This window comes from Bos grunniens, chromosome 4 (assembly GCF_055505025.1).
Source record: "Bos grunniens cultivar Pamir isolate PY7600 chromosome 4, Bosgru_T2T1.0, whole genome shotgun sequence".
Lineage (NCBI taxonomy): Eukaryota > Metazoa > Chordata > Mammalia > Artiodactyla > Bovidae > Bos > Bos grunniens.
Genome location: NC_141168.1, coordinates 12,729,567 through 12,754,987, shown reverse-complemented (window position 1 = coordinate 12,754,987; position 25,421 = coordinate 12,729,567). Strand labels below are relative to the sequence as shown.

Here is a 25,421-nt window from a genome sequence, read left to right as displayed (position 1 = left end):
TTTTGTAGTATTCTGGTAGAAGTCATGTTTTAGCTTTTATCCACATAGATGGCCAATTGATCCAGCATTATTTATTGAAAACACCAGTACCATTATCTTGGTTCAAATATGTGTGGTTGTTAATTTATATTTACTGAGAATTTATTTTTTATCATAATCTCAAATTTTTTATCTAAATATTCATTTTATCTTCAGTTATCAGAAGTTCTTCAGTGTCCTTATGAATGCATTATCTTTATTGTACTATTTCAGAGTACACTTTTATCAGTTTGGAGACCAAATTCCTCAATTTGGAACATTTTTGATGAAGTCTCTTCTAATATTACCTCTTTACCATCCTTATCTTTCTCTGGAAATTTTATCATGTTTATATTTAGCTTCTCAATCTATCATTCTTGCCTATAAACTAAGATTTAAAGGATTTCTCCATCTGTTGAGCAGCTAGAACTAACATAGTGTTGAAGGTCAACTATACGTCAACTTAAAAACAAACCAACAGCAGAGGATGAGGTGATTAGATAGCATCACTGACTCAATGGACATACATTTGCACAAACTCCAGGAGATAGTGGAGAACAGAGGAGCCTGGCATACTGCAGCCCATGGGGTTGCAGAGAGTCAGACAGGACTTAGTGACTGAACAACCACAGCAAATATGCATTACAGTGGAACAGTATTTAGCCTTAAAAAGGAAGGAAATTCTCACGTATGCTACAACATAGATGAACCTTGACGGCTATATGATTCCACTGCAGGAAGTACCTAGCGCAGTCAAATTTGTAGAAACAGAATGTAGACTAGTGGTTGTCAAGGAATAGGGAGTTATTGATTAAATGAGTTTTTTAAGTGAGTTGTCTAACAGTGTTTCAGTTGTTCAAGAAGAAAACAGTTTGGAAATGGGTTGTACCACAGTGCGAATATACTTAATACTACTTAAAACTAATAAGAGGGTAAACTTTACCCTTTGTGTATTTTACCAAAATTAAAAATAAGAATGTATATATATTTTAAAAAAACCAACAAAAAACTAAAAACATAGGAAAGGAGATCAGATTTGTAGGACTAGAAGTGGCAATGAGAAAGGAGAAATGAGATGAAGGTGATCCAAAAGTATAAATTTTCAGTTGTAGGTCTAGGGATGTAATTTATTATACAATATGATGAATATAATTAATACTGCTGTATGTTATCTCTGAAAACTAACAGAGAAAATCCAAAAGTGCTCACAAGGAAAAATAATTTTTTTCTTTTATTCTGCATCTGTATGAAATTATGGATGCTCAATAAACTTATTGCGGTAATCACTTCACGATGTATGCAAGTCAAATGATTACACTGTATGCCTTAAACTTTGAAGTGTTATGTCGTTATAACTCACTACAACTAGAAAAAAATGGGTAGAATAAATATAACAAAACGTTCCCCCAAAATAATTTATCCCTTGTCTATATATGTTGAGATCTAGGCTTAGACAGACATGAGACATCAGGACCTTTTTAGATTCCTTGTAAGCATTTTCCCCATCCTGGTCAAATGTGCAGCCTTTGGGTTTCCCAGAAATGTCTTAGAGCTATTCAAATCACTTTTATTTCCAAATCATCTTATTTCCTGTTTTTCCACTCACAGTTAGTCTATATTCTCTCCAACTTTTATTCCTTGTCTCATGTGGCCAGCAATGCGGGAGACTCGAGTTGGATCCCTGGGTCAGGAAGACCCCCTGGAGAAGGGAATGGCAACCCACTCCAGTATTCTTGCCTGGAGAATCCCATGGACAGAGGAGCCTGAAGGGCTACAGTCCATGGGGTCACACGAGAGTCAAACATGACTTAGCCACTAACCCTTTCACTTTTTTCAGTGGCAGCAGCTGATACTTTTGCCTTTAAAGGCTTTTAACAAGTGCCTTCCGCATAGCTGCATCAGCCCTGGGAGAATTTTTGAGTTAGTCAAAATAAGGGCAAGTTCTTTGAGATGATCCTTCAAGGCCTTCTATTCCTCAGCAGCTTTTTCAACATCATTTCCTAATGTGATTGAGTGGTGGTCCTTCATGTTTGCCCAACTGTATTGTTTGGGAGTAATCTGGTTATAGTCTTCTTATGTAGGCTTTTCTTCTGGATAAGGCACTGACATGGTGAAAGAACAAAACGACCTTATAGTGTGTAACAGATAAATATATTCATAGAGTAACCTCAGATACTAGAAAACAGAACTCTGGTAATAATTACAGTAAACTTTTTGCTTTGAAATAGGTAAGAGTTTTGCAATATAGTTATTTCTTACCAAAATTTTTCTATGCTGTCATCCAGTATGGATAATTATTAGACTCAGGATTATCGTTTTGATAGAAGTAATTGTCCTACTAAAAATAGGATAGGGTGAGTGCCAATTTCACTGACTAGGGTTGAAGAAATAGTTTAAAACTCCCTAGCTCAGTTACTAGACTGCCCAACAGAGAATAGCATATCTTTGTCATTCATACCATATTTTCCTGAGCTGCTGTTATTTTAATGACAATTGGAAAGGAGACATTTTATTTAGACTATCTTAAAATAGATAGGTAGACAGAATAATAGGTAGGTAGCTGGGTAGAAAGAAGAACGAAAGGAAGCATGGAAGGAAAAAGGAAGAGAGGGAGGAAGGAAGAGGTGAAGGAAAGGGAAGGCAGAAAGGAAGGAGTAGATTTGACAAGAACTTCCATGTCCTAGAATTTTGTATAAGAAAACAAGTTTACACAAAGAATGTATCAAATTTAGACACTGTAGCATTACCTGGCATACAACCTAGTCAGAAGGTAATATACTAGATAAAATAATGTGTAATAAAATAGTGTATGACTGTTTAGAGTATGTTGCAGAGAAATATTTGTCATGGAAAACAGACATGATGTTATTCTTAATGAAAGAAATAGATAAGGAATATTGCTCATATAATTTTAATTACATATGTAAAATTTATGTATAGCTAATAATGGAAAACAGTATATACAAATTATTAGCAATGATTACTTTTATCTGTGTGTTTCATTTAGGTATTATTTCTTAGCATCTTATCCAATTTCATGTTTTTCTATGAGACTTAAGAAAACTTGATGTCAAAATTTGTTAAGGTTGAAGGAAGAAGGAACTTCAAAATTATGGATTAATAACCTTATAATGGAAATAACTTGGAGAGAGCATCCTGACCTAGTAATCCACATGAAGATCACCAATGTGCAAATTAACATTATCTGTGTATTAATGGTGGAGAAGGCAATGGCACCCCACTCCAGTACTCTTGCCTGGAAAATCCCATGGATGGAGGAGCCTGGCAGGCTGCATCCATGGGGTCGCTAAGAATCAGACTTGACTGAGCGACTTCACTTTCACTTTAATATTTCATGCATTGGAGAAGGAAATGGCAACCCACTCCAGTGTTCTTGCCTGGAGAATCCCAGGGACGGGGGAGCCTGGTGGGCTGCCGTGTATGGGGTCCCACAGAGTCGGACATGACTGAAGCGACTTAGCAGCAGCAGTAGCAGCAGTGTATTAATGAAAAGCATTAAAATAACATTTTTTTCTTTCAAAAATTTTCATTTCAACAAAATGTGGAGAATCAGTGGAAAACAACAATTGAGAAACATTATACAAAATAAGAGCTCAGAAGTATGAGGGTCAAGGCAAGAAAGACTAAGTACTTAAGATTACAGGAAATGAGTATGATATGTGATATTGGATTTGAACTTTAGACTAAGAGGCAGAAAGTGCTGTACTTAGAATAGTGATTCATGTTAAAGTCATGTCTCCAGATTTTTGGTAATCATATTGAAAACAGACTAGTGACTATGCATGTTATGGAGAAAAAATTCAAAAGTTTGGGAAAAAATTGTCAATATGTGATTATGGTAGCATTTTCGTCGTATGTGGTCTACAAAGAATTAATATTACACAGACAAAAGATATCATAAAGCAAACATGAAGAACTGGTGAAATGTATATATGAGTATTGTTTATGATCCCTGATACTTGTCTAAAAATTTGAATTACTACACATTAAATAGTAAAAAATAAATAAATACGGCGAGGAAACATTGGAAGAAAAAAACTCAGTGATGTAGTAACAACATGAGCTTCCTCTGAATTCACTTCACATAAATAATTCCTATCTTCTTTGCTATCCAGCCCTGACCTTCCCATCACACTTCAGTCCTTTACAGACTGTCACTGGCAATGGAGGGCAACCAATCACAGATCACAGAATTCATCCTGGTGGGATTCCAGCTCAGTGAAGACTTGAAGTTGCTCCTCTTTGGTATCTTCTCCTTGTTATATACATTCAACCTGTTGGCAAATGGCATGATCTTGGGACTTATTTGGTTTGACCCCAGGCTGCACTCCCCCATGTACTTCTTCCTTTCCCATCTGGGCCTCATTGACATATTCTATGCTTCCAGTAATTTGCCCAATCTGCTGGCAAATCTAGCAAAACACAAGAAAACCATCTCCTTTGTCCCATGCAATTTGCAGATGCTTCTCATATTGAGTTTTGGTTCTGTAGAGTGTCTGATTTTGTTGGCGATGTCCTATGACAGGTATGTGGCGATCTGCCATCCCCTCCAGTACACGGTCATCATGAACTGGAAAGTGTGCTCCATCCTGGCCATTGCTTGCTGGGCATGTGGATTTGCCCTGGCCCTGGTCCAAGTAATTCTTTTGTTAAGATTACCCTTCTGTGGCCCCCAGAAGGTGAACCACTTCTTCTGTGAAATTCGCTCTGTCCTCAAATTGGCCTGTGGTGACATCTGGATGAATGAAATGTTCCTCTTTGCTGATGCTGCTCTTATCTTAGTTGGGCCCCTTTCCCTGATCTTGGTCTCCTATATGCGTATTCTCTGGGCCATCCTGAAGATCCAGTCAAAGGAGGGCTGCAAGAAAGCCTTCTCCACCTGCTCCTCCCACCTCTGTGTGGTTGGGTTCTACTTTGGCTTAGTCATGATCGTTTACATGGTTCCCGACAACAGTCAACGAGAAGAACACCTGAAGATCCTTTTCTTGTTTTATACTCTTTTCAACCCATTGCTGAACCCTCTTGTCTACAGTGTCAGGAATGCTCAAGTGAAGGCTGCCTTCCACAGAGTACTGCAGAAGAAGAGGACGGTGTGAAGGAGGGTCCAGTTTTGGTTCAGTGCATTCTTTTCCCTTCAGAGATGTGATTGCTGGTGCAAGAAAACTCAAAATTCCCCAGAAAGTGACATGGTTTAATGAAGAGCATTACTCCAGAGTAACATCAGCATGATGGAAGACTAGGAATCCCTAAGCCTCCATTCCTCCATGGAGACAAGAACATATAGACCTAATTTCCTTTGTGGAAAGGAAGTTAGATAATAGTGGCAGAATTCCAGAAAAGCACAATACCAAGAAGAAATACAGTAAGCATTCAGGCAAGTTTATGCTGTTTCACCCTCCATACCTACTTCCCTTTCCTGGCAGTGTGTCAACATCAGGAGAATATCTCCAACTCCCAACACTCCCTCAAGGGGGAAAAGAAGAATGGATCATGTAGACTATTTTTGAGTTTTCAGGGAATGGTTTGAGATTCATTAGTTGTCTTGCCTGACTCAGAGCACCAGTGGAAATGCCAGTGTGGACTCCTGATTGGGATCTCTGAGAAAGATGGCAAGCACCAAGCTTTCTACAGCTGTATAGGGATATTTTGGATTTTCACAGTTCTCATAAATCTGCTGGTATCTCATTCTTGTTTTCAAATGAAATTCCTTGATGACATGTAATGTTGAGTTTTTTAGCAGTTGTTTCCTTGCTATCTGTATATCTTCCTTGGTGAGATGTCTCTTTACATCTTTTCCCCATTGTTGTGTAATAAACTTTACTTTTTAGAGCAATTTCAGAGTCACTGCAAAATTGAGTGGAAGTTGCAGACTCCCTGTATGGCACTCTGCTTCCAAACATGTATCAGATCAGATCAGATCAGTCGCTCAGTCATGTCCGACTCTTTGCGACCCCATGAATCACAGCACGCCTGGCCTCCCTGTCCATAACCAACTCCCGGAGTTCACTCAGACTCACGTCCATCGAGTCAGTAATGCCATCCAGCCATCTCATCCTCTGTCGTCCCCTTCTCCTCCTGCCCCCAATCCCTCCCAGCATCAGAGTCTTTTCCAATGAGTCAACTCCTCGCATGAGGTGGCCAAAGTACTGGAGTTTCAGCTTTAGCATCATTCCTTCCAAAGAAATCCCAGGGCTGATCTTCAGAATGAACTGGTTGGATCTCCTTGCAGTCCAAGGGACTCTCAAGAGTCTTCTCCAACACCACAGTTCAAAAGCATCAATTCTTCAGCGCTCAGCCTTCTTCACAGTCCAACTCTCACATCCATACATGACCACAGGAAAAACCATAGCCTTGAATAGATGAACCTTTGTTGGCAAACTAATGTCTCTGCTTTTGAATATGCTATCTAGGTTGGTCATAACTTTCCTTCCAAGGAGTAAGTGTCTTTTAATTTCATGGCTGCAGTCACCATCTGCAGTGATTTTGGAGCCCAGAAAAATAAAGTCTGACACTGTTTCCCCATCTACTTCCCATGAAGTGGTGGGACCGGATGCCATGATCTTCGTTTTCTGAATGTTGAGCTTTAAGCCAACTTTTTCACTCTCCACTTTCACTTTCATCAAGAGACTTATTAGTTCCTCTTCACTTTCTGCCATAAGGGTGGTGTCATCTGCATATCTGAAGTTATTGATATTTCTCCCGGCAATCTTGATTCCAGCTTGTGTTTCTTCCAGCCCAGCATTTCTCATGATGTATTCTGCATATAAGTTAAATAAACAGGGTGACAATATACAGCCTTGACGAACTCCTTTTCCTATTTGGAATCAGTCTGTTGTTCCATGTCCAGTTCTAACTGTTGCTTCCTGACCTGAATACAAATTTCTCAAGAGGCAGATCAGGTGGTCTGGTATTCCCATCTCTTTCATAATTTTCCACAGTTTATTGTGATCGCCTCCCCTGTTGTCAATATCCCCCTTCAGAGTGGCACATTTGTTATTCACACACCTATATTAGCACATCATCATCACCCAAAGTCCATAATGTACATTTGAACTCACTCATGGTGTTGTATATTCTGTGTGTTTGCATGGGTGTATAAGTAGGTACATCTACCATTATATTATCATACACAGTATTTTCACTTCCCTAAACGATTACCTCTTCCTTCCTCCCTTCTTGCAAATCTCTGGCAACTACTCATCGCTTAATTCCCTCCAGAAAAAAAGAAAAAAGATAGTCACTGAATCATGTTCTACTCTTTGTGACTCCATGGACTGTAGCCCACCAGGCTCCTCTGTCCATGGAATTCTCCAGGCAAGAATGCTCGAGTAGGTAGCCATTCCCTTCTCTAGGGGATCTTCCCAGCCTAAGTATCAAACCCGGGTCTCCTGCATTGCAACCAGATTCTTTACCATCTAAGACATCAGAGAAGCCCAATTCCCTCCATAGTTTTGGCATTCCCAAATATCATATGGTAGGAAAAATATGTAATTTTTTTTCACATTGGTTCCCTTCACTCAACTGTACATATCTGTTTCCTCTGTCTTTATTTTTGCTTGATAGTTCATTTCATTTTCATGCAGAATATATTTCCTTTGTCTGAATGCACCATGTTTTATTTATCCATTTACCTACCAAAACAACATCTTGATTACTTCCAGATTTAAGCAATTATGAATAAAGTTACTTTAAACATCTCTGTGCAGGTTTTTGTGTTGACATTAATTTCAAATCCTTTGGATAAATACCAGGCAGTGCAACTGGTAGATCCTGTTGTTAAGAGGAAGCTTAGTTTTTTGAGAAAATGTGAAAATTTCAAAGTGACTATATGATATTCTTGAATTAAAATGAATTTTCTTCAACAATATATGAAAGTTCCTATTGATTCACACACTAGTCATTATTTGGTGCTGTCAATTTTCTGGATTTTAGCCATTCTAGTAAGTGCATAATGATATTTCATTGTTTCACTTTGTATTTTCCTGATGACAGAGATATGGAGTATCTTTTCACCTGTTATTTACCATCTGTCTGTCTGTCTTTGAAAGATGCCTGTTAGGATTTTTGGCTCATTTTTAAATAGAGTTGCTTGTTTTCTTACTATTTTGTTTTAAGAGTTCTTTGTATATTTCAGAATCAAATTATTGTTGCTATATGCACAAAGATTTTCCTCCATTCTACAGCTTCAGTTTTTATATTCATACCAGTGTCTTTCACAGAGCAAGAATTTGTCTTCTGATCACTATTTGTTTCTATTATCAACTTTCCATTGGTGTATAATTTATTTACAATGTGTTTCTACTGTACAGAAAGGTGATTCAGTCACACATATGTATATATATATATATATATATATATGTACATTCTTTTTTCTATCTTTTCCATTATGGTTTACCATGCAATATTGAATATAGTTCCCTGTGCTATACAGTAAGACCTTGTTGTTTATCCATTCCATATATAATAGTTTTCAACTGCTAACCCCCAAATCCCACCTCATCCTTCCCCCATCCTTCTTCCCCTCGGCAGCCATAAATCTTTTTTCTATATCTGAGAGCCTGTTTCTGTTTTGTAGTTTGTTTCATTTGTGCCCTATTTTAGATTCCACATATAAGTGAGACTGTATTGTATTTGTTTTTCTCTTTCTGACTTACTTCACTTAGTATGATAATCTCCAAGTCCGTCCATGTTGCTGTAAAAGGCATTATTTCATTCTATTTATTGCTCCATATTACTTTGCCAACAAAGGTCCATCTAGTCAAGGCTATAGTTTTTCCTGTGGTCATGTATGAATATGAGAGTTGAACTGTGAAGAAAGCTGAGTGCCGAAGAACTGATGCTTTTGAACTGTGGTGTTGGAGAAGATGCTTGAGAGTCCCTTGGACTGCAAGGAGATCCAACCAGTCCATTTTAAAGGACATTAGCCCTGGGTGTTCTTTGGAAGGACTGATGCTAAAGCTGAAACTCCAGTACTTTGGCCACTTCATGCGAAGAGTTGACTCATTGGAAAAGACTCTGATGCTGGGAGGGATTGGGGGCCGGAGGAGAAGTGGATGAAAAAGGATGGGATGGCTGGATGGCACCACTGACTCTATGAATGTGAGTTTGAGTGAACTCCAGGAGTTCATGATGGACAGGGAGGCATGGTGTGCTGCGAATCATGGGGTCGCCAAGAATTGGACACGACTGAGGGACTGAACTGAACTGATACCATTGTATATATGTGCCACATCTTCTTTATCCATTTATCTGTCGATGGATTTAGGCTGTAACAATTTACATTCCCACCATAGTGAACATGCATTTCCTTTTCTCTAGGTCCTCATCAACATTTATTATTTCTTGTGTCTGATAATGTTATGTCAACAGATGTGAGGTGATATCACTTTGTGATTTTTATTTGCATTTCTCCAATAATCAGTGTGATAATGAGCCCCTTTTCAGGTGCCTATTAGCCATTTGTATATTTTCATTTTTAAAATATCTGTTCAGGTCTTCTCACCATTTTTTTTTTCATTTGATTGTTCATTTTTTTCATATAGAGTTGAGTGAGCTGATATTTGGGGCTCCCCTGATGCCTCAGCAGGTAAAGAATCTGCCTCAGCAGGTAAAGAATCTGCCTGCAACAGACAAAGGAGATGTGGGTTCAATCCCTACGTTGAGGAGATCCCCTTGAGGAGGAAATGGCAAACGACTCCAATACTCCAGTATTCTTTCTTGAAAAATCCCATGAACAGAGGTTTGGATATTAGTTTCTTACTAATCATGTTATTTACAAACTTTTTATTCCATTCCATAGTTTTTTTGTTGTTGTTATTTTGTCCATGATTTCCTTTTCTGTGTGAAAACTTTTAAGTTTAATTTGGTCTCATTTATTTTTGCTTATATTTCATTTATAATAGGGGACAGTTCTTAAAGAAAACTATTGCTATGATTTATGCCAGAGTGTATTCTGCCTCTACTCTCTCCGAGGAGCTTTGTATTTTTAGGTCTCCTATTTAATTATCTAGGTCATTTTTAATTAATTTTTGTATATGGTTCTAGAGAATAGTCAGATATGATTCTTTTGCATGTAGCTTTCTGGCTTTCCCACCACCATTTATAGATGAAACTGTCTTTTCCCCATTGTATAATCTTGCCTTCTTTGACATAATTAATGGCCCGTATAACTGTGGGTTTATTTCTGAACTTTCTGTTCTGTTCCATGGATGTGTGTGTCTCTTTTTGTGCCACTGCTATGCTATTTTCATTACTGTAGCTTTGTCATATAGTTTGAAATCAGGGGCTGTGATACCTACAGCTTTGTTCTTCTTTCTTAAGATTGTCTTAGTTATTGGAATCTTTTGTATTTCCATACTAATTTTAGAGTTATTTCTTCTAGTTCCATGAAAAATTCCATTGGTATTTTGATAGTTATTACATTGAATCTATGGGTTGTCTTAACCAGTATGGGCATTTAATCAATATTTCTTCCAATCCATGATACAGTATATGTTTCCACCAGTTTGTGTCATCTTCAGTTTCTCATCAGCATCTTACAATTTCACAAGTCTTGATTGTAGTCCACTTTGGGTTAATTCTCCTTGGCACTCTCTGTGCTTCCTGGACCAGAATCTGTATTTCCTTTCCCAGGTTCATAAAGTTTTCAGCTATCATATTTGCAAATACTTTTCCTTCACCTTTCTCCTGTCTCCTCCTGGGACCCTCTATAATGCAAATGTTAGTACTCTTAATGCTGTCCCAGTGGTCTCTTATTCTGTTCCCATTTATTTTTGTTCATCTTTTCTCTGTACAGCTTCAGCAATTTCCGCTAATCTGTCTTTCATCTTGCTGATCCATTACCTGTGTCATCTAGTCTTGATTGTTTCTAAGGCATTTACATCTCAGTTCTTTTTTTTCTTCTAATTGGTTTTTTATACATTTTCTTAAACTCCTTGATAAGAACTTTAAACTTCTCACTCTATTCATCCGATCATTTCCTAAATTCTTTGAACATCTTACAGTCATCACCTTGAATTGATTCTTGGGTAGATTGCTCATTTCCACTTCACTTAGTTCTGGAACTTTATCTCGTTCCTTCGTTTGGAACATATTTTCTACCTCCACATTTTGCCTCCACAATTTGCTGTTTTTATTACCATGTGTTTGGTAGGTTGATAGTGCTTCACAACCTTGGACACGTGGCTTTTCTAGAAGGTGTTCTCTATGTCCAAGCAACACACTAGCCTCTGATCACCAGGGTAGTACTTTGCTATGGCATCACTAGAAAACTGAAACTTTTGGTAAGAGCTTTAAGAAACAGTTGTCAGTTTAAAGTCTGCTAAGAAATGACATATGGAAGTCACTTATCAAATATAGTATTGGAAAATTTCCACTATGAAATGAAAAATGACAGATAGTGCATTTTTTTTTGAGTTAGGGAAGAGATTTTTTTTTCATAATTGTAAATCTTCAAAATGAGATCTTCCAGAAACTAAGATCATATTTCTGTAATTACACAAAAATATCTTACTATATTTCCAGTACCACTAGTATTTTAAGATGTCACAATAAATCACGTCAGAAGTCCTTATTATAAGTCTTTATCAGAAGTCCAGTCCCCCAAGCCTACATATCTCTGAGATACTCTAAAAGGAGCAGATGATCAAAATTCACCTTAAAAATTAATGAAAACCATGGAGAAATAAATACCATTTTGTGGACAAGACTGTGCGTGTGTGTATGTGTGTATGTTCTTCAATCCACAAACCAAGCTAATGATGAGCAAATTGAATTCAGCAGAGCAAAAAGACAACTCCTCTTTGCTAAATCTTCCAACGTTTGTGATATAATCATCGAGAAGGGGACATTTGACCTGCAATGTAAGAAGTCTTCTGAACCACAGAACCTACTTTCCAGGCTCCTAAAAAGGTAGGAGTTTGTCAGGTGAAAGTCTAGAAAAGAGTCTTAAAATTTATCTAAGCTTATATAATGTAAAGATAGTTTATGCTGTCTCTGAATAGACAGAATATATACTTTCATTTCAAAAAACACTGTTAGTCAATAGGAATATCAGAGTAAAGATTTCCAAAAATTATCTGCTATAGAAGTGCAAAAGAAACACTGAAAAAATTTGTTAAAGTCATGTTTTTCTAAACCCAGAATGTAAAGGCTTGCAAAAATCTGATGGGTGTTCATCCGAGAAAAAGCTTATCCCTTGATAAGACATGAGCCGTGTGGAGTTTCAACTTGCTCCCTTGATCATCATTCCAGCTATGTGTGGTAACATAGAAAATAACAACCTGCAACCACAGTGAAAATGGGCATCCTTAAAGCCTCTGGGGGGAGTAAATAGGATTACAGGAACAAAATACTTATGACATATAGAAAGAAAGTTACAGTTACGGTATAAACTTGGATGTTTTGATTAGAACTTAAGGAGAACATAGATCCTGTACTCATAAATTCTAATACAAATTGTGCAATGTAATCTGAATTTTACAACCAACATTGGAAAAGAAAATGAATTCTTTTAGTTATTATTAGCAATAAAAAGTGTGTAAAGTACAATCACCAAAATAAAGAAGGTAAGAAATTAAAAAAACATTAAGCTTGTAAAAGTTTTTAAAATGTGTGTGTGTATATATATAGACACACACATACATATATGTTCCATTCAGTTCAGTTCAGTCACTCAGTCGTGTTCGACTCTGCGACCCCATGATTTGCAGCACGCCAGGCCTCCCTGTCCATCACCAACTCCCGGAGTTCACCCAAACCCACGTCCATCGAGTCAGTGCTGCCATCCAGCCATCTCATCCTCTGTCATCCCCTTTTCCTCGTGCCCCCAATCCCTCCCAGCATCCGAGTCTTTTCCAATGAGTCAACTCTTCACATGAGGTGGCCAAAGTACTGGAGTTTCAGCTTTAGCATCATTCCTTCCAAAGAACACCCAGGACTAATCTCCTTCAGAATGGACTGGTTGGATCTCCTTGCAGTCCAAGGGACTCTCAAGAGTCTTCTCCAACACCACAGTTCAAAAGCATCAATTCTTCGGCGCTCAGCTTTCTTCACAGTCCAACTCTGACATCCATACATGACTACTGGAAAAACCATAGCCTTGACTAGATGGACCTTTGTTGGCAAAGTAATGTCTCTGCTTTTTAATATGCTGTCTATGTATGCATATGTAAATAATGGTGTACATTGTAAACCAGACACTTGACAAAGGAGAGAGGAATACATGAGAGAAAATATTATAATCAGCTCCTTGTAGGTGACTTTTGAGCATTGGAATTACTCTAGGAAATGGGAGGTCATAGGATCTGCTGATTCACTGATGCACAGTAGATAAACATTGATTTTGGACAACTGAATTTTAGAATAAACCTTGTGATATAAATTTATGTGTTATCAGCATATGGAATGTGTAGAAATGCCTGGAATTCAAGAGGTGCTATAGAAAGTGAGTAGAAAACAGCTACAAAGCATAAACCCTGAACAATGCCAGTGTTCCTAGATCAAGGAGGGGCATAAAGATCCATGAAAGGAGTCTGAGAAGGAGCAACACGAAAGGTATAAAGACCACTGGAGGGGTGTAATTTTATAAAGTCAAGTGAAGAAATGTTTCACAGAGAGAGAGAGAGCGCACCAGTGAATAAGGTAAATGCCACAGGCAGGCAAGTCAGATGATGACTAAGAAGTGATCCTTGGATCCAGCAAATAGATAATTCATCTCAGTTCAGTAGCTCATTCATATCCAACTCTTTGCAACCCCATGGATGGCAGCACGCCAGATCTCCCTGTCTATCACCAATTCCTGGAGTTTACTCAAACTCATGTCCATTGAGTAGGTGATGCCATCCAACCATCTCATCCTCAGTCGTCCCCTTCTCCTCCCGCCTTCAATCTTTCCCAGCATCAGCGTGTTTTCCAATGAGTCAGCTCTTTGCATCAGGTGGCCAAAGTATTGGAGTTTCAGCTTCAACATCAGTTCTCCCAATGAACACTCAGGACTGATCTCCTTTAGAATAGACTGGTTGGATCTCCTTGCTGTCCAAGGGACTCTCAAGAGTCTTCTCCAACACCACAGTTCAAAAGCATCAATTCTTCCGTGCTCAGTTTTCTTTATGATCCAACTCTCGCATCCATATATGACTACTGGAAAAACCATAGCTTTGAATAGATGGACTTTTGTTGGCAAAGTAATCTCTCTGCTTTTTAATATGCTGTCTAGGTTGGTCATAACCTTCCTGCCAAGGAGTAAGCATCTATTAATTTCATGGTTGCAATCACCATCTGCAGTGATTTTGGAGCCCAGAAAAGTAAAGTCTGCCACTGTTTCCCATCTATTTGCCATGAAGTGATGGGACTGGATGCCATGATCTTAGTTTTCAAGAGGCTCTTAAGTTCTTCTTCACTTTCTGCCATAAGGGTGGTGTCATCTGCATATTTGAAGTTATTCATATTTCTCCTGGCAATCTTGATTCCAGCTTGTGCTTCTTCCAGCCCAGCATTTCTCATGATGTACTCTGCATATGAGTTAAATGAGCAGAGGGACAATATACAGCCTTGATATACTCCTTTTCCCAATTTGGAACCAGTCTGTTGTTCCATGTCCAGGTCTAACTGTTTCTTCCTCACCTGCATACAGGTTTCTCAAGAGGCAGGTCAGGTGGTCTGGTATTCCCATCTCTTTCACAATTTTCCACGGTTTATTGTGATACACGCAGTCCAAGGATTTGGCAGTCAATAAAGCAGAAATAGATCTTTTTTTGGAACTCTCTTGCTTTTTCGATGATCCAGCAGACATTGGCAATTTGATGTCTGCTTCTACAGCCTTTTCTAAATCCAACTTGAACATCTGAAGTTCATGGTTCACGTGTTGCTGAAGCCTGGCTTGGAGAATTTTGAGCATTACTAGTGTGTGAGATGAGTACAATTGTGTGGTAGTTTGAGCATTCTTCAGCATTGCCTTTCTTTGGGATTGGAATGAAAACTGACCTTCCCAGGTCCTGTGGCCACTGCTGAGTTTTCCAAATTTGCTGGCATATTGAGTGCAGCACTTTCACAGCATCAACTTTCAGGATTTGAAATAGCTCAACTGGAATTCCATCACCTCCCCTAGCTTTGTTTGTAGTGTTGCTTTCTAAGGCCCACTTGACTTCACATTCCAGGATGTCTGGCTCTAGGTGAATGATCACACCATTGTGATTATCTTTGTCATGAAGATTTTTTGTATAGTTCTTCTGTGTATTCTTGCCACCTCTTCTTAATATCTTCTGCTTCTGTTAGGTCCATACCATTTCTTTTTTTTTTTTTTAATGGTAAACAAGGCAGTGTTTTATTTTATTTTTTTAGTTTTATTTTTAAACTTTACAAGATTGTATTAGTTTTGCCAAATATCAAAATGAATCCACCACAGGTATACATGTGTTCCCCATCCTGAACCCTCCTCCCTCCTCCCTCCCCATACCATCCCTCTGGGTCGTCCCAGTGCACTAGCCCCAAGCATCCAGTATCCTGCATCGAACCTGGACTGGCAACTCATTTCATACATGATATTTTACATGTTTCAATGCCATTCTCCCAAATCTTCCCACCCTCTCCCTCTCCCACAGAGTCCATAAGACTGGTCTATACATCAGTGTCTCTTTTGCTGTCTCGTACACAGGGTTATTGTTACCATCTTTCTAAATTCCATATATATGCGTTAGTATACTGTATTGGTGTTTTTCTTTCTGGCTTACTTCACTCTGTAAAATAGGCTCCAGTTTCATCCACCTCATTAGAACTGATTCAAATGTATTCTTTTTAATGGCTGAGTAATACTCCATTGTGTATATGTACCACTGCTTTCTTATCCATTCATCTGCTGATGGACATCTAGGTTGCTTCATGTCCTGGCTATTATAAAGAGTGCTGCGATGAACATTGGGGTACACGTGTCTCTTTCAATTCTGGTTTCCTCAGTATGTATGCCCAGCAGTGGGATTGCTGGATCATAAGGCAGTTCTATTTCCAGTTTTTTAAGGAATCTCCACACTGTTCTCCATAGTGCCTGTACTAGTTTGCATTCCCACCAACAGTGTAAGAGGGTTCCCTTTTCTCCACACCCTCTCCAGCATTTATTGCTTGTAGACTTTAGGATCGCAGCCATTCTGACTGGTGTGAAATTGTACCTCATAGTGGTTTTGATTTGCATTTCTCTGATAATGAGTGATGTTGAGCATCTTTTCATGTGTTTGTTAGCCATCTGTATGTCTTCTTTGGAGAAATGTCTATTTAGTTCTTTGGCCCATTTTTTGATTGGGTCGTTTATTTTTCTGGAGTTGAGTTGTAGGAGTTGCTTGTGTATTTTTGAGATTAGTTGTTTGTCGGTTGTTTCATTTGCTATTATTTTCTCCCATTCTGAAGGCTGTCTTTTCACCTTGCTAATAGTTTCCTTTGATGTGCAGAAGCTTTTAAGGTTAATTAGGTCCCATTTGTTTATTTTTGCTTTTATTTCCAATATTCTGGGAGGTGGGTCATAGAGGATCCTGCTGTGATGTATGTCAGAGAGTGTTTTGCCTATGTTCTCCTCTAGGAGTTTTATAGTTTCTGGTCTTACGTTTAGATCTTTAATCCATTTTGAGTTTATTTTTGTGTATGGTGTTAGAAAGTGGTCTAGTTTCATTCTTTTACAAGTGGTTGACCAGATTTCCCAGCACCACTTGTTAAAGAGATTGTCTTTAATCCATTGTATATTCTTGCCTCCTTTGTCAAAGATAAGGTGTCCATATGTGCGTGGATTTATCTCTGGGCTTTCTATTTTATTCCATTGATCAATATTTCTGTCTTTGTGCCAGTACCATACTGTCTTGATAACTGTGGCTTTGTAGTAGAGCCTGAAGTCAGGTAGGTTGATTCCTCCAGTTCCATTCTTCTTTCTCAAGATCGCTTTGGCTATTTGAGGTTTTTTGTATTTCCATACAAATTGTGAAATTATTTGTTCTAGCTCTGTGAAGAATACTGTTGGTAGCTTGATAGGGATTGCGTTGAATCTATAAATTGCTTTGGGTAGTATACTCATTTTCACTATATTGATTCTTCCAATCCATGAACATGGTATATTTCTCCATCTATTAGTGTCCTCTTTGATTTCTTTCACCAGTGTTTTATAGTTTTCTATATATAGGTCTTTAGTTTCTTTAGGTAGATATATTCCTAAGTATTTTATTCTTTCCGTTGCAATGGTGAATGGAATTGTTTCCTTAATTTCTCTTTCTGTTTTCTCATTATTAGTGTATAGGAATGCAAGGGATTTCTGTGTGTTGATTTTATATCCTACAACTTTACTATAGTCACTGATTAGTTCTAGTAATTTTCTGGTGGAGTCTTTAGGGTTTTCTATGTAGAGGATCATGTCATCTGCAAATAGTGAGAGTTTTACTTCTTCTTTTCCATTTGGATTCCTTTTATTTCTTTTTCTGCTCTGATTGCTGTGGCCAAAACTTCCAAAAATATGTTGAATAGTAATGGTGAAAGTGGGCACTCTTGCCACCTCTTCTTAATAGCTTCTGTTAGGTCCATACCATTTTTAACCTTTACTGAGTCCATCTTTGCATGAGATGTTCCCTTGTATCTCTAATTTTCTTGAAGAGATCTCTAGTCTTTCCCATTCTGTTGTCTTCCTCCATTTCTTTGCATTGATTGCTCAGGAAGGCTTTCTTATCTCTTCTTGCTATTCTTTGGAACTCTGCATTCAGATGCCTATATCTTTCCTTTTGTCCGAGCTTTTTGCTTTTCATCTTTTCACAGCTATTTGTAAGGCCTCCCCAGACAGCCATTTTTCTTTTTTGCATTTTTTTTCCCTTGGGGATGGTCTTGACCCCTGTCTCCTGCACAATGTCACTAACCTCCATCCAAGGTTCATTAGACACTCTATCTATCAAATCTAGTCCCTTAAATCTATTTCTCACTTCCACTGTATAATCAAAAGGGATTTGATTTAGGTCATACCTGAATGGTCTAGTGGTTTTCCCTAATTTCTTCAATTTATGTCTGAGTTTGACAGACTGTGGTCCACTGGAGAAGGGAATGGAAAACCACTTCAGTATTCTTGCCTTGAGAACCCCATGAACAGTATGAAAAGGCAAAATGATAGGATGCTGAAAGAGAAACTCCCCAGGTCAGTAGGTGCCCAATATGCTACTGGAGATCAGTGGAGAAATAACTCCAGAAAGAATGAAGGGATGGAGCCAATGCAAAAACAACACCCAACTGTGGATATGACTGGTGATAGAAGCAAGGTCCGATGCTTTAAAGAGCTATATTGCATAGGAATGTGGAATGTCAGGTCCATGAATCAAGGCAAATTGGAAGTGGTCAAACAAGAGATGGCAAGAGTGAATGTTGACATTCTAGGAATCAGCAAACTGAAATGGACTGGAATGGGTGAATTTAACTCAGATGACCATAATATCTACTACTGTGGGCAGGAATCCCTCAGAAGAAATGGAGTAGCCATCATGGTCAACAAAAGAGTCCGAAATGCAGTACTTGGATGCAATCTCAAAAATGACAGAATGATCTCTGTTTGTTTCCAAGGCAAACCATTCAATATCACAGTAATCCAAGTCTATGCCCCAACCAGTAACACTGAAGAAGCTGAAGTTGAATGGTTCTATGAAGACCTACATGACCTTTTAGAACTAACACCCAAAAAAGATGTCCTTTTCATTATAGGGGACTGGAATGCAAAAGTAGGAAGTCAAGAAACACCTGGAGTAACAGGAAAATTTGGCCTTGGAATATGGAATGAAGCAGGGCAAAGACTAATAGAGTTTTGCCAAGAAAATGCACTGGTAATAGCAAACACCCTCTTCCAACAACACAAGAGAAGACTCTACACATGGACATCACCAGATGGTCAACACCGAAATCAGATTGACTATATTCTTTGCAGCCAAAGATGGAGAAGATGAATACAGTCAGCAAAAACAAAACCAGGAGCTGATTGTGGCTCAGACCATGAACTCCTTATTACCAAATTCAGACTTAAATTGAAGAAAGTAGGGAAAACCACTAGACCATTCAGGTATGACCTAAATCAAATCCCTTATGATTATACAGTGGAAGTGAGAAATAGATGTAAGGGACTAGATCTGATAGATAGAGTGCCTGATGGACTATGGAATGAGGTTCGTGACGTTGTACAGGAGACAGGGATCAAGACCATTCCCATAGAAAAGAAATGCAAAAAAGCAAAGTGGATGTCTGGGGAGGCCTTACAAGTAGCTGTGAAAAGAAGAGAAGTGAAAAACAAAGGAAAAAGGAAAGATATAAACATCTGAATGCAGAGTTCCAAAGAATAGCAAGAAGAAATAAGAAAGCCTTCTTCAGTGATCAATGCAAAGAAATAGAGGAAAACAACAGAATGGGAAAGACTAGAGACCTCTTCAAGAAAATCAGAGATACCAAAGGCACATTTCATGCAAAGATGGGCTCAATAAAGGACCGACATGGTATGGACCTAACAGAAGCAGAAGATATTAAGAAGAGATGGCAAGAATACACAGAAGAACCGTACAAAAAAGATCTTCATGACCCAGATAATCACAATGGTGTGGTCACTGACCTAGAGCCAGACATCCTGGAATGTGAAGTCAAGTGGGCCTTAGAAAGCATCACTATGAACAAAGCTACTGGAGGTGATACAATTCCAGTTGAGCTATTCCAAATCCTGAAAGTTGATGCTGTGAAAGTGCTGCACTCAATATGCCAGCAAATTTGGAAAATTCAGCAGTGGCCACAGGAATGGAAAAGGTCAGTTTCATTCCAATCCCAGAGAAAGGCAATGCCAAAGAACGCTCAAACTACTGCACAATTGTACTCATCTCACACGCTAGTAAACTAATGCTTAAAATTCTCCAAGCCAGGCTTCAGCAATATGTGAACCGGGAACTTCCTGATGTTCAAGTTGGTTTTAGAAAAGGCAGAGGAACCAGAGATCAAATTGCCAACATCCACTGGATCATGGAAAAAGCAAGAGAGTTCCAGAAAAACATCTATTTCTGCTTTATTGACTAGGCCAAACTTTGACTGTGTGGATCACAATAAACTGTGGACAATTCTGAAAGAGATGGGAATACCAGACCACCTGATCTGCCTCTTGAGAAATTTGTATGCAGGTCAGGAAGCAACAGTTAGAAGTGGACATGGAACAACAGACTGGTTCCTAATAGGAAAAGGAGTACGTCAAGGCTGTATATTGTCACTCTGTTTATTTAACTTATATGCAGAGTACATCATGAGAAACGCTGGACTGGAAGAAACACAAGCTGGAATCAAGATTGCAGGGAGAAATATCAATAATCAGATATGCAGATGACACCACCCTTATGGCAGAATGTGAAGAGGAACTCAAAAGCCTCTTGGTGAAGGTGAAAGTGGAGATTGAAAAAGTTGGCTTAAAGCTCAACATTCAGAAAATGAAGGTCATGGCATCCGGTCCCACCACTTCATGGGAAATAGATGGGGAAACAGTGGAAACAGTGTCAGACTTTATTTTTCTGGGCTCCAAAATCACTGCAGATGGTGACTGCAGCCATGAAATTAAAAGATGCTCACTCCTTGGAAGGAATGTTGTGACCAACCTAGATAGCATATTCAAAAGCAGAGACATTACTTTGCCAACAAAGGTTTGTCTAGTCAAGGCTATGGTTTTTCCAATGGTCATGTACGGATGTGAGAGTTGGACTGTGAAGAAGGCTGAGCGCCGAAGAATTGATGCTTTTGAACTGTGGTGTTGGCGAAGACTCTTGAGAGTCCCTTGGACTGCAAGGAGATCCAAGCAGTCCATTCTGAAGGAGATCAGCCCTGGGATTTCTTTGGAAGGAATGATGCTAAAGCTGAAACTCCAGTACTTTGGCCACCTCATGCGAAGAGTTGACTCATTGGAAAAGACTCTGATGCTGGGAGGGATTGGGGGCAAGAGGAGAAGGGGACGACAGAGGATGAGATGGCTGGATGGCATCACTCACTCGATGAACATGAGTCTGAGTGAACTCCGGGAGGTGGTGATGGACAGGGAGGCCCGGCGTGCTGCGATTCATGGGGTCGCAAAGAGTCGGACACGACTGAATGACTGATCTTATCTGATCTGATCTTGGCAATAAGGAGTTCATGATCTGATCCACAATCAGCTCCTGGTCTTGTTTTTGCTGCCTGTATAGAGCTTCTCCATCTTTGGCTGCAAAGAATATAATCAATTTGATTTCGGTGTTGACCACATGGTGATGTCTATGTGCATAGTCTTCTCTTGTGTTGTTGGAAGAGGGTGTTTGCTATGACCAGTGCATTCTCTTGGCAAAACTCTATTAGCCTTTGCCCTGCTTCATTCTGTATTCCAAGGCCTAATTTGCTTGTTACCCCAGGTGTTTCTTGACTTCTTACTTTTGCATTCCAGTCCCCTATATTGAAAAGGACATCTTTTTTGGGTGTTAGTTCTAAAAGGTCTTGTAGGTCTTCATAGAACTGTTCAACTTCTACTTCTTCACTGTTACTGGTTGAGACATAGACTTGGATTACTGTGATATTGAATGGGTTGCCTTGGAAATGAACAGAGATCATTCTGTCGTTTTTGAGATTGCATCCAAGTACTGCATTTCAGACTCTTTTGTTGATCATGATGGCTACTCCATTCTTCTGAGGGATTCCTGACCGCACTAGTTAATATAATGGTCATCTGAGTTAAATTCTCCCATTCCAGTCCATTTCAGTTTGCTGATTCCTAGAATGTCAATGTTCACTCTTGCCATCTCCTGTTTGACCATTTCCAATTTGCCTTGATTCATGGACCTAACATTCCACATTCCTATGCAATATTGCTCTTTACAGCATCGGATCTTGCTTCTATCACCAGTCTCATCCACAACTGGGTATTGTTTTTGCTTTGGCTCCACCTCTTCATTTTTTCTGGAGTTATTTCTCCACTGATCTCTAGTAGCATATTCGGCACCTACTGACTTGGGGAGTTCCTCTTTGAGTATCCTATCATTTTGCCTTTGATACTGTTCGTGGGGTTCTTAAGGCAAGAATACTGAAGTGGTTTGTCATTCCCTTCTCCAGTGGACCACATTCTGTCAGACCTCTCCACCATGAGCTGCCAGTCTTCGGTGGCCCCACATGACATGGCTTAGTTTCATTGAGTTAGACAAGGCTGTGGTCCGTGTGATTAGTTTGACTAGTTTTCTCTGATTATGGTTTCAGTGTGTCTGAGAGGCATCAGAGGGCAGACACACTGAAACCATAATCACAGAAAACTAGTCAATCTTATCACATGGACTACAGCCCTGATATTTACCTGGAGCCAAACTATGTTGGAGGTAATGAAGATAATGGTGACCTCCTTCAAAAGATCCCATGCTACACTCAGTACCCCCAATCCTGCAGCAGGCCACCATGAACCCACATCTCCTCTGGAGACTCCTGGACACTCACAGGCAAGTATGGGTCAGTCTCCCATGGGGTGACTGCTCCCTTCTTCTGGGTCCTGGTGCACAAGGTTCTGTTTATGCCCTCCAAAAGTCTTTTCCCCAGTCGTGTTTAAGTTCTGGTAGCTTTATGTTGGGTTTAATGGCGTCCTCCTCCAAGAGGGCTTATGCCATACCCCAATCTGCTGCACCTAGAGCCCCTGTCCCTGTGGCAGTCCACTGCTGATCCATTTCTCCACAGGAGACACTCAAATGAGGTGTTGTCTCAGTCTCTGTGGAATCCCTGGGCCCTGGTGCACACAAGGTTTGTTTGAGCCCTCTTAGCGTCTCTGGCGGGAATGGGGTTTGATTCTAAACGTGAATTCGCCCCTCCTACCATCTTGCTGGGGCTTCTCCTTTGCCTTTGGTTGCCGGCTATCTCTTCACTGTCACTCCAGCACCTACCATCTTACTGGGGTTTCTCTGACCTTGGACATGGGGTATCTCCTCAAGGCCAGTCCAGCGAAGCACAGCCACTGCTCCTGATCTTGGATTTGGGGTAAACCCATAATTAGTGTCTTTAAAATTTAGAGTTTCGCATTCTAACCCACTGTGTGCAAGTCAGATAGGACAGAGATTTTATTGCTGGAGAGAAGTTCTTGAGAGAGGGTTTGAATTCATAGCATAAGTTGGAGACTGGCCTTCACTAGGGAGAAAACTTGTGACTCCTTAATAAGAGAAGGCAAGTTGGGATAAATGCAAAGATTAGTGTGTTAGTAGTGTACAAACTCATCTTCTTGTTTCTGTGTTCTCTGTTACTCTCACTTACTAGCTGAGACTATGGGTGGAAGGACTTATAGAAGCTTAAAGAAAATAACAGAAAAAGTCATCTGAGAAAAGATGAGTGAACAACAGTATACCTTCTGGGAACATCAAAAGCCAAATCAATGTGAACACTCATGAATTTAAGGGATCTGAGTCACCATGTTTTGTGTTGTCTCTGGATCCATGGGTGCAGGCAAAGCCATGCCTCATCTAAAGTCAATGCTTACAACGATGTGTTTACAACAGAAAGGGACAGTGGCCTCTCTAAATGTAGAACATATATTTCTGGAAAACGTGTTTTGAAAATGGGACACATACTTAAAAAGTAGATTAAAGCAGGAAAGCACTGAGGCCATAGCATTCCATCTCCAAAGCTTCCCAAGTAATGATTACTATTTGCAATGGAAAATTTCTATAATTATTACACATTAACACTTTTCAGCAGACAGAGATTGTTCACTCCCTGAGAGAGAGAGAGAGAGAGTTCTCTGAGGGGCTACTTTAATAAGGTCCATGGGAGTCATATTTATTACATTATGAATCTTTCTAAAATTAGGATATAGAAGCAGAATCAATGTCAAGTACATACTGCATTCCCATCCTTGGGGACTACTATGGGACGTAATCAATAGAGTATGACTTATCTGTTAAAAATTTTTATAGCAAGATTCTCTTGAATACGGAGATCTTTGTCATTTTTCTTGAGATTTTCTCCTGCATAAGCAGGGGCACACACACAGAGACACAAACTCTTTTAGATAACACGTCAGGAGACCCAGAGGGAAGGGAGTGTTTGTACGACTTTGTGGGGAAAATGGAGAAAGGTAAAAAGAGACATAGTAATTGTTCCCTGAGCTCCACAGGACTCTGTCTGGGGAATGGGTTGGTTTTAGGTGATCAGACTCTAAAGCACTCAGACCTAGAGACTCCTGAATTGTGTTCCCTCCGTCAGTACAGAAAAGGTGTCTGGGACTTATCATCCTTGTACTCGCTTCAGGGAGCAGGCAACTCAGCTCCAACCATTTCCACCTCTGTGAGTTTCCAGTACATTCAATCCCAATTTAATTAATTCCAGCAATTGTACCACAACCCCTTTGTACAAATTATTATTTTTACAATGGTTACCAGGTACAGAAGAGCAGGACAAAAGACTGGAAACGATTAACAGGGTTAGAAAGAAGTAAAAGCCACCTTCATGAAGACTCTTGCACTGTGCCTGGGATCTCAGAATAACCTCTGATTCTCATGCTGTCTAATGTAGGTTTCTTACTCCTCCTAATCAGAGTCCCTCCCTGGTCCTGCTTATAGGAAGGGGCTGGTGAAACTCAATGTCCCTGAGTCTTGGTATCAAACAAAAAGGGGCAGAAGAGCCATCTAGAGCTGATGCCTCTCCTACCAAATGATGAAGCCGGAAGTGTTGTGTGACTTGTCTTCCATAGTCTTTCATTTCTTCCTCTGCTAAGGACCATCTGCTCCTGGAAATGTCCTCCTGCCAGGAAGTGAGAACACTGGGGCTCCTTTCTTTGCTGCCCAGTGGGGAGGCGTTAGTAAAGAACAGGGAGAAATCCTCGGCTACATGATAAAGATCCCATTAGTATTTCTTTTGTAGCAGAGAAGCTGGTATAAGTACCAGGTTAGCTTATCGTGATTTGTTGTCCAGTGTTACTGTCCAGGGATGGTTGTCCTCCTCTGAGGATAACCCTTTGTCATCCTCACACAAATGTGACTGCCATTGTCACTTACCAATTTGGGGGGAAAGTTCTAGCTGGTAAAAATATGGTAAAATGTCCCTACTTCAAAAGATATTTCTCTGTTTTGTAATGGTTGAAATTAAAATAAATCATTGTTAAGTATTACCAAATGCATAAGGAAAATCAGGGTAATCCTATCTTTGTAATGTTACAGTAAGGCATAGTTTTTCTAACAACTTCCTCTCAGTTCAGTTCAGTTGCTCAGTCGTGTCCGACTCTTTGCGACCCCATGAATCACAGCACGCCAGGCCTCCCAGTCCATCACCAACTCTCGGAGTCTACTCAGACTCATGTCCATCGAGTTGATGATGCCATCCAGCCATCTCATTCTCTGTCGTACCCTTCTCCTCCTGCCCCGAATCCCTCCCAGCAT

At 39.6% G+C, this 25,421-nt stretch overlaps 1 protein-coding gene across 1 annotated transcript; it reads left to right on the top strand.

Moving 5' to 3' along the window:
* The first annotated feature begins 4,186 nt into the window (after window positions 1-4,186).
* Window positions 4,187-5,371, top strand: LOC147373551 (olfactory receptor 2A2-like). Its single transcript, XM_086398083.1, has one exon. It carries the CDS (start codon window positions 4,203-4,205, stop codon window positions 5,133-5,135), a length of 933 nt encoding a protein of 310 aa, XP_086254209.1. The 5' UTR covers window positions 4,187-4,202; the 3' UTR covers window positions 5,136-5,371.
* Window positions 5,372-25,421: the final 20,050 nt, after the last annotated feature.